The sequence below is a fragment of the Oryctolagus cuniculus genome, chromosome 12 (genome assembly GCF_051225735.1).
Source record: "Oryctolagus cuniculus isolate XC-2025 breed Fujian yellow rabbit chromosome 12, ASM5122573v1, whole genome shotgun sequence".
Lineage (NCBI taxonomy): Eukaryota > Metazoa > Chordata > Mammalia > Lagomorpha > Leporidae > Oryctolagus > Oryctolagus cuniculus.
In genome coordinates this window covers 52,217,061-52,226,686 of record NC_142878.1, presented here as the reverse complement: position 1 = coordinate 52,226,686, position 9,626 = coordinate 52,217,061, and the positions used below count along the sequence as shown (strand labels likewise).

The window sequence follows — 9,626 nt, the reverse complement described above, 5'->3', positions numbered from 1 at the left end:
GGGCATTGGGGCGGGGGCGGAGGAGCGGCCGCGGGAGAAGGGAGGGACCAGAGAAGAGAGACGAGAGGGCTCCCGACCCAGTTCGCCGACTAAGCAGAAGAAAGACCAAAAAACGGGAAAGAGGAGCGCAAACAGGCACTTCAAGAACAGTCCTCTCGCCTCCTGGCCCGCAGCGCTCTAGGAATCCAAAGTCGGTGCCTCCGGAAGACAAAGGCGTCCCCGAGGGAGTGGCGGCGCGACCCCAAGGCGAGGGCCCCGCCGCGGAGCCCGCCCAGCCCGGCTGCCCCGACGGTCGCGGACCATGTCTCCCGCCCCACGACCCTCCCGCAGGCTCCTGCTCCCCCTGCTCACGCTCGGCACCGCGCTCGCCTCCCTCGGCTCGGCCCAAAGCAACAGCTTCAGCCCCGAAGTAAGTGAGCTCCTCCGGCCCGCCGGGGAGGCGAGCCCGGGGGTCCCCCGGGGGACAACCCCATTCCGACACGAGGGGATCTCGGGATCTCCGCTGCTCAGGCCTGCAGGATTCTCCTCCTTTTCTTTCCCTCCTCATCTCCAAACTTCCAAGTCGGCTCAACTTTTGCCTGCCTCCAGCCACCCCATCCCCCCGCACCCGCCGCCGCGGCCGCCGAGTTTCTTTCGCGTTCCTTCCTTTCCTTGCAAGAACCGTGCAGCGGGCAGCCGCCCTCCCCGCCCCAGGACCCCTGGGCTCTGCGCTCAGTTCCAGAACCAGTGGGCGAGCCTGCTAAGCATCTGGACTCCGCTCCAGGACCGCGCGGCCCGGCTCCTGGTCCCGTGCGAGTTTTGTGGTTCCTGCCTCTTCCCAGCTCTCTGGCGCTCTCACGCTCGCCGCGAGCCGGGGCCAGCGCGCCGCTCGCGCCACCCCGGGCCCCAGCCGACCCCTCCGCGGCCAGGTGGGGTCCGAGTCCGGGTGGGCTGCCAGGGCGCCCAGCCCCCGCCTCACCGAGACGACCGTGTCCGGTCCGGAGCGCCGGCGTCGAGGGTCCCAGCGCGGGCCGCCTCTGCGCACACAAAGCTCCCCTTGTAATCAGAGTTGGGGGGCTCAGCCGCCCTGTGCCCACCCGCGTCGGCGCCCTCGGCCCCTTTTTGTTGTAAATGGTTTTTCTGCATTAGTGGCAGGGGGCTTGGAGCGTCTCACGGGAGTGGGGAGAGGTCCAGCCCAGAGTGCCCTCACTGCTCTCAATGGCCTGCGGCGCTGCTGCCCCCACCCTTCCCTGACCATGGCCCACGGGGCCCGGGAGGAAGCCGCGTGGGAGTTGTCTCAGGAGGTTTTTTTCCTCTGTCTTTTATTTTGGGGTGAAGGTGGGAGACGGATTTGATCAGCTTCTTATTTTGGGCCATCCCAGCCCACTCAGCCGGGCAAGGGCCTGGGTGCGGTCGGGAGGAGCCAGGAAGGACCCAGGAAGGGGGATGGGTTCTGGATTTGGCTTCCTCTGCCCTGGGCCCATCCCCCTTGGAAACCTCTCGGAAAAAGAAGAACGTGGTCTGTCTGTGGCCCTGGGGACCGGCCTGGAGAAAGTGTGGCCTGGGAGACAAAATCTGCCCTGCGGCCCAGCACTCAGCCTGCTGCTCCCGGAAGGAGTCACTGCTTCCCTGGCCTGGAGCACTCCTCTGAGCCTGACAAGGGAGAGCTGCTAACAAAAGGAGCCTGGGCATCTGTGGGCTGCCCACTGCCAACTTCACTGCCCTGCCTTTTTTCCCTGGCCTGGCCCACAAGGCCCCCTAGGGGAGGGGCGGCAGCCCTGGCTCTGTGTTAATTGGGTCATGAGCTCTCCCATTGCCAGAACCCACCCACCCACCCACCCCTTTTTATTTTTTTATTTTTTATTTTTTTGCTTCTGGGCCCTGGAAGGGTGGCAGGCAGAGAGAGGGAGGAGCAGGCCCAGAGGCTAGGATCCAGGCCTGCTGCAGAGCTGGCTGGCTGGCCGGCCCCCACCTCTGCAGGACTCAAGCAGAGGCCTAACTCTCGCATAGGCCTAGGGGAATGCCTTGCACCTCTCATTCATCAAGACAAAGCAGCCAGCTAAGCTCTTTGACCCAATGCAGTTTCACATTCTCCAGGCCCAATAGGATGGAAAGCCAGGGTGGCCCAGGCCTCAGGCTGCATGGCCCTGCACCAGCTCCAGGACAGCCCTCCTCCCCTTGGCCTGGCTGGCACTTGTCCCCCCAACACACACCCAGCCGCAGACACAAGAGTCCTCTCTTCTGCGGTTCCGACCTCAGAGTCGCTGTGGTTCCTGCTTTGCTCAAAGCCTGCCCCCGGGAGATGGAGGAGGAGAGAGACAGGGCACTTCCTTTCCAGGCCTCGTGGCTCTCTTGACTCCAGGGAAGTCCAGTTCTTAACTGAGCCTTCATTTTTCTCTTTGGGCTAGGGGGTGGAGATGGTGGGTGTGTTTGCACCTGCTTCCTCTCTTGGAAGACTCACAGGGGAGGAATGTATCTGGGAGCTCCTGGACATGGATTCTCACTCCCTCCTGCCATCTGGCCCCTGGATCTCTCCCTCACCTTTGCTGTCTGAGGGTTGAGGGAGCCTGGCTCATCCTTCCCCCAAGTCCTGCAAGCTAGTGCTCCTCCAGAGGCCTGGGGCGTTGACTATCCTGCAGGTGAGGCAGGGGCAAAGGGAGTTTGCTGCATACTTGGGCACGGGCCACAGCAGGCCTCCGGAGGGTACAGGCTGTGGCATCAGCCAGCACAGGTCAGGGCAGGCCCAGCTTCCAGGGAGTCACAGGGGACTGGCACACCCTGCTAGGCTGCCCTCTGGTATAGCAGAGGTTAATCCTCACACACCCTCCCCCATCCCTGAGGAGGGGCGCTGTGCAGTGCTGGGCGCTGGGCGGTGCTGGCCAGGCCCATTGGCTGGGTTGTTTACATCTCGTGCCTTAACTCTTGTCAGCCTTGGGGGATCACTTCCCAAAACCATGTTGCAATTCTTACCCTTGTGCACGTAGGTCTGCAGTCAGCTGCTCTTGAATCACCCCAGACCCCATGCCTGCTGATGTCCCCAGTTGGGGCCTGCAGCACCCACCAACAGCCATTCCCACTCTCCCCGCCAGCCCACCCCTCAGGACGCCTTAAGAAGGCAGAGCTGGAGCCAGGGAGCAGAGCTGTCTGGGTGGTGTTTTCCCATAAAATAACCCAAGCATCTTCATACTCCATATATATATCTTGACTTGTTTTGTTTTTCAGGCTTTAGGAAGATACTCCATTGTTCTTACAATAAAGGCTGACTTTTTCAAAACTCAACAGGGCTTTGCAGTATGTGTGCCTTCCAATCAAACACCAAAACCCTTGCTTTAATGTAGGGCAATATGCCAGCCTTTATATTACGAACAATTCACAGCATATCTGAAATACAAGACGGTCACCAGGTCTCCACCACCACCCCCATCTCCCACTCACTCCACTGAGAACTGTCAGTGGGCCTTCAGGTGCCGAGCCCTGGGTCATAAGGTGCTTAGATGGGGACAGGACAGGATCCCGCTCTGTGGCTGGGTCACACCTCACCACCTCCCAGGACCCTGCTTCTGACAGCAGCTACCCTCAGCTCTAGCTCCTTCCTAAAATGGTCTCAGTGATGACGGTGCTGGTGGCCTGGCAGCCCCGTGTCAGGAGAGCCTGGTGTTGGGCCAGAACTAGAGCCCCTTCAGCCCAGTACCACCATTGTACCGGTCGTAGGCACCACTCCTCCTCGAGGTGTGTGTATGGACACTGACACCCAGGCGAGAAGCGCTATGAGGAACTGCAGCTCCGAGTCCACATCCCGGAGCTCTGATAAGCACCAGGGCTGGAGCCGAAGTCTGGAGCCGAGGCTCCCAACCCGGTTTCGCACTCACACCCCCAACAGGATAAACCATCCCGGGACCTGGGCCAGCGCTCCGGTCAGCCTGGAAGTTTCCAGGTCTGCTGCCAAGGCCAGGCTCGGAGCCTAGAGCCTGTTCCTCACCAAGCCAGGACTGTGGGCCAGTACCAGTGGGGAGGCAGAGGCATCCCCTGGGCCAGGTGGGAATGCTCTAAGCCGTGCCCCTTTCCCCACAGGCCTGGCTGCAGCAGTATGGCTACCTGCCTCCAGGGGACCTACGCACCCACACACAGCGCTCTCCTCAGTCACTGTCAGCTGCCATTGCTGCCATGCAGAGGTTCTACGGTTTGCGAGTGACAGGCAAGGCCGATACAGACACCATGAAGTAAGTGCTGGGCCCCAGCAGGGATTCTGCCCAGCACCCACCGACAGCCCTGAGCAGCAGAAACGTTGCTGCCTGCATGCCAGGCGGCCTCCCACCTCCGAGTCCCACATGCTCACCCTGACTGCGAGCTCGGCCTTTTCCCCAAGTGCCACACACCGTGAGCCCCACCCGACACAGACCCAGGCCCAGAGCTGCTCTTCAGCCCCTGCAGAACTTCCTCGCTCATTCACTCCCCTGAGTCTGATCCTCCCATCCCAACCCACCCTAGGGCCATGAGGCGCCCCCGCTGCGGTGTTCCAGACAAGTTTGGGGCTGAGATCAAGGCCAATGTCCGAAGGAAGCGCTACGCCATCCAGGGCCTCAAATGGCAGCATAATGAGATCACTTTCTGGTGAGTGCAACAGGCAAGCGACCTTGCTCACATCTGGTGCCCTTGCAGAACACTTGTGCGGATGTGGGAGACTCGGAGACGTGGGAAGCATCTTTGGGAGTGGGGAGGAAGAAGGCTGTAACCCTAGAGAAAGGTGCAGCCATCGGGGAAGGGGCGGGGAGGGCCGGGCGTGCTGCCCCCTGCCAGAAAGGCCTCAGCTCTTGGGGCCAAAGAGGTGGCTGGGCAGTCGGTCAGGCCTGGGAGAGTGCAGGAGAATTTGGCCCCTCGGTATCCTAATACACCCCCATCCTCTCCCTGCGTGGCTGGACCTCAGCATCCAGAATTACACCCCCAAGGTGGGCGAATATGCCACATTCGAGGCCATTCGCAAGGCATTCCGCGTGTGGGAGAGCGCCACACCGCTGCGCTTCCGCGAGGTGCACTATGCCTACATCCGCGATGGCCGTGAGAAGCAGGCCGACATCATGATCTTCTTTGCCGAGGGCTTCCATGGCGACAGCACGCCCTTCGATGGCGAGGGTGGCTTCCTGGCCCACGCCTACTTCCCGGGCCCCAACATTGGAGGGGACACCCACTTTGACTCCGCGGAGCCCTGGACTGTCCGGAATGAGGACCTGAACGGTGAGCGGGCGAGGCAGTCCCCGGGGCCTGCTCTGGGGAGGGTTGGCAGTGGTTTGGAGGAGGGTTCTCCTTCCCTCCTCCCGCAGTCTCAGGGCTGGAAGGGCCCGCAGGGATGTCCTGGTCTCAGCCTGCAAACAAAACAGACAGCCTGAGCCAGGCTCTTGACAGTGAGGGGATCCTTCTCTCACCTGCCGACTGCTGTTCTAGTCAGATTTCAAAGCCCGTCGTCACCCCTTCTCCAGGCAAATGTCCTGTCTAGCCACAGAGAGAGCCAGTGTCCTGGGATGGGGATCCTGCCCCCCCTCCAAAGCACTTCCTAACCTCCACCCAGAAGAGGCTGTTGCCTGGCTTTGGGCTTTGTGTACCAAATAGGAAGCTGGACCTCAGGATGTGTGGGCTGGGGTGTGGGGCTGAAGCCTCTGGCGGGGGTCCCGTGGGAGAGGGAGCCTGTGGGAAGGGACCAGGCTGCCATCGTGACCGTCCCTGTGCCTGCAGGGAATGACATCTTCCTGGTGGCTGTGCATGAGCTGGGCCATGCCCTGGGCCTGGAGCACTCCAATGACCCCTCAGCCATCATGGCACCGTTTTACCAATGGATGGACACAGAGAACTTCGTGCTGCCTGATGATGACCGCCGGGGCATCCAACAGCTTTATGGCAAGTGACCCCTCCTGAGCGCCCTGCTCCCTGCGCTCTCTGCACCTCGCGCCCCAGCCCGAGGCTTTCCATGCCTCTCCGGGGGAGGCGTCTGCCCGTCTTCCTGTCCTTCCCCTCCCCTCTGCTCCAAGTATGAAGTGCCCTCTTCTGTTTCCCCACTGCAGGGAGCCAGTCGGGGTCCCCCACAAAGATGCCTCCTCCACCCAGGACAACCTCCCGGACTTTTATCCCCGATAAGCCCAGGAACCCCACCTACGGGCCCAACATCTGTGACGGGAACTTTGACACTGTGGCCGTGCTCCGAGGAGAGATGTTTGTCTTCAAGGTGAGAGGCAGGAGGAGGGGGCTGGTTCGGGAGGCAGGAAGAGGTTCTCTGGCACAGAGGCTTGGTTGGAGACAGCAGCAGGTGGACTAAAACCTCAGATGGAGGAACAGGGCTGTGGTGCTTTGGGGACTGAGCTCAAGGACCAAGCCACAAGTGCTCACGTGCCCCTCCCGCTCCACCTGGCTTCCAGGAGCGCTGGTTCTGGAGGGTGAGGAACAACCAAGTGATGGACGGCTACCCAATGCCCATCGGCCAGTTCTGGCGGGGCCTGCCTGCGTCCATCAACACCGCCTACGAGAGGAAGGATGGCAAATTCGTCTTCTTCAAAGGTAACGGGGCTCTCGCACTCCCCCTTGGTCTTTGGGAGGAGGAGCTGATCTGCTTGACACCCCCACCCCCAGCCAAGCCCCTGGAGCCCACGTGGAACCCAAATCCGCCCTCTCCTCTCCTCCCAGGAGATAAGCACTGGGTGTTTGACGAGGCTTCCCTGGAGCCTGGCTACCCCAAGCACATCAAGGAGCTGGGCCGAGGGCTTCCCACTGACAAGATCGATGCCGCTCTCTTCTGGATGCCCAATGGAAAGACCTACTTCTTCCGGGGAAACAAGTAAGACCCGGAGCCTGAAACCCAGGCCGTCCCCCTCTCCCTGCACCCCGGGACCCACTCTCCTTCCTCCCAGCCCACCACTGTGTCATCTTGGGGACAGAGCTGCCTGAGCCTCCGCTGAGTGGGATGTGACCGGGTCACCACTGCAGACTTGGTCATTTGACGCCTCCTGCCCCCAGCACCGTGCCTCCGCCCCAGCAGCCAGGCACTGTCATTAAGGGCTGCTGGTGGCTCCTTGCAGCCTGGGCCCTCCCTTCCACCCCCACCTTCCGCGGCTTCAGCTGCAGGCCTTCATTACTCAAACCCCCGGTCTCCCACCCTGTCTACAGCCGCCCTCTGCTCCCCAGCGCCCCCATTCCGGGGCCTGCTGGCCTCTGGGGACATGCTCAGTGTCCCACCACCCCCTCCTCTTCCCCAGGTACTACCGATTCAACGAGGAGCTCAGGGCAGTGGACAGCGAGTACCCCAAGAACATCAAAGTGTGGGAAGGCATCCCCGAGTCTCCCAGAGGGTCGTTCATGGGCAGTGATGAAGGTGAGAGGGGCCTGCAATGGGGAGGCGAGGAGGAGCAGGGAGGAGACTGAGAGGGCGGCGTGGTGTGGGAGGCCGTGACCATGAGCATGAAGGCAGGCATGCATGCGCCATGTATGCGCCAGGCACTGGGCCAGTCCCCGCCACTCTTCCCACCTGGCGCTGTCATCATGGCATTTGACAGCGGAGGGGGCTGGGGCGCACTGAGCTGGCAGTCTCACTCACGGTGTCCCCTGCCCCTCTCCCCGCCTCATCTCTTGCCCTCCAGTCTTCACTTACTTCTACAAGGGGAACAAATACTGGAAATTCAACAACCAGAAGCTGAAGGTGGAGCCCGGCTACCCCAAGTCCGCCCTGCGGGACTGGATGGGCTGCCCGGCGGGGGGCCGTCCGGATGAGGGGACTGAGGAGGAGACGGAGGTGATCATCATCGAGGTGGACGAGGAGGGCAGCGGGGCCGTGAGCGCGGCCGCCGTGGTGCTGCCCGTGCTGCTGCTACTCCTGGTGCTGGCCGTGGGCCTGGCGGTCTTCTTCTTCAGGCGCCACGGGACTCCGAAGCGACTGCTCTACTGCCAGCGTTCCCTGCTGGACAAGGTCTGACCCCCACCGCTGGCCCACCCACTCCCACCGCGAGGACTTTGCTCTGAAGGCCAGTGGCAGCAGGTGGTGGTGGGTGGGCTCTCCCGCCCATTCCCAGCCCCCTCCCTCCAGCCTCCTTGCTCTTCTCTGTCCCCCGACTGGCCACTCCCACACTCACCCCTGCCATTGCTTCTTCCCTAGCGGGGTCCCCTGAGGACTGAGCAGGAGGGCGGGTGGCCCCTTCCAGCCTCTGGCCCTCAGTAGGGCAGCCCTGTAGCTTGGTGTGTGTCCAGCCCCATGCAAATGTCTTGGGGGCTCTGCACTTGAAGGCGAGACCCTCAGACCTCACTGGTAAAGGTCACATGGGGTCATCTGCTCCTTTGCTACCCCTGACATATACTTTAAACCTCTGAACTCTGACCTCAGGAGGCTATGGGCACGCTTGCCCCAGGAGCCCCAGGTGTATGCAGTGGGCACTTCCCGGGACCCCTTCTGGCAGGAAAGGGAATCCACTCTTTTTAGGGATGGAGACCGTGAGGGTGCGAGGTGGTGGGGAGTGTCCAGCCACGCTAAAATCCCAGGAAGAAGACCCAGAGAGGATCTATGTGGCTTGGTCAGTGTCAAGTTCCTCTCACAAACATCTGCCTCTGCCCCCCACGCCTGTCCCCCACTACCCCAGAGACCTTCCAAGGAAGGAGCCTGAGCCATTAAAGGACTAAACTGGGGCTGAAGAAACTCTTGGCCAGCCCCCCCAATGTCAGCCTCAGGTGGGGTGTCAAGGCCAAGGGTTGTGCTTCCCCAGGAGCAGAGAGTTCAGAGGAGGCCCCCGGGGTGAGCCTGAAGCCACAGAGAAAGAACCTCACTCTAATGCAGGCAGCTGGGGCTGGGACCCATGGGCAGAGCAGTCAGAGCAGTCAGGGGAGACAGGTGGCAGAGTGGCAGCAGGGGATGGCTGGGACTGGGCAGGTCGGACCAGCAGGGGCAGCACAGGGTGGGCGCTAGTACCCAGGGGAGGTCTCAGGAAGGGCCCTGAGGAAGGCGCACTGGCTCCTCCTGGGCCCCTCCTCCCTGGAGAGAGGGGCAGAGGACACACATAGAGGGCTGGGGACCTGGGGACCCCAGAGATAGAGGCCTTGGAGTTGCTGGGCCAGAGGAGGGTCCGGGGGAGCCTGGCAGTGCCCAGCCTTAGCCACCGCCTGCCTGCCTCCAGGAGTGGCAGGGGCCCGGCCCTCTCCTGGCCAGGTCAGCCTCTCACTTCCCGGATGGCCACACTCCTCTGTCTAGCTTCCGGTGTCCTGCCCTCCCTCTCCCCCAACCCGGCCCACCCATTTGAAGTCCCCTTCAGCCACCAAAGGTGGTCATGGTACTGGGGACTTGGGAGAGGGAGACCTTGTGGAGGGAGGAGAGGAGAGGGGTGGCAGGGGGGTGGGGCACAGGTGGGGGAATTGAAGTGAACGGTGCTGGCAGTTCGGCTAAATTTCTGTCTTGTTTGTTTTTTTTGTTTTGTTTAATGTATATTTTTATTATAATTATTATATATGAATTCCATTCAAATCGTTCCTTTTTGTTAACAAGGGGCTTGGGGAGGGGTGGGGGCGGGGGGAGCAGAGGCATCTGACCCCAGGAACCTGCAGGGCGGGGCTGGGTCGGTGCCCTCTATGGACATTTTTTGACCTTGTTCAACCTTTCCACAAAGAATAAACTGTGTTTCACATTC

At 61.6% G+C, this 9,626-nt stretch overlaps 1 protein-coding gene across 2 annotated transcripts; it reads left to right on the top strand.

Annotated features, from left to right (window-relative positions):
• The first annotated feature begins 26 nt into the window (after positions 1–26).
• Positions 27–9,626, top strand: MMP14 (matrix metallopeptidase 14). Of its 2 annotated transcripts, NM_001082793.1 has the most exon segments (12): positions 297–409; positions 4,051–4,199; positions 4,468–4,590; positions 4,904–5,211; positions 5,707–5,868; positions 6,033–6,056; positions 6,058–6,110; positions 6,113–6,193; positions 6,384–6,522; positions 6,649–6,799; positions 7,218–7,333; positions 7,599–7,936. In NM_001082793.1, coding segments are annotated over 12 exon segments (1,746 nt in total). In that variant the 5' UTR covers positions 297–301; the 3' UTR covers positions 7,931–7,936.

Coding starts and splice junctions, on each gene's coding strand:
- MMP14 (XM_051821720.3), top strand. CDS start 302: ATGTCTCCCGCCCCACGACCCTCCCGCAGGCTCCTGCTCCCCCTGCTC. Junction 5,212..5,706: donor CCGGAATGAGGACCTGAACG/GTGAGCGGGCGA, acceptor CTGTGCCTGCAG/GGAATGACATCTTCCTGGTG. Junction 6,800..7,217: donor TACTTCTTCCGGGGAAACAA/GTAAGACCCGGA, acceptor CCTCTTCCCCAG/GTACTACCGATTCAACGAGG.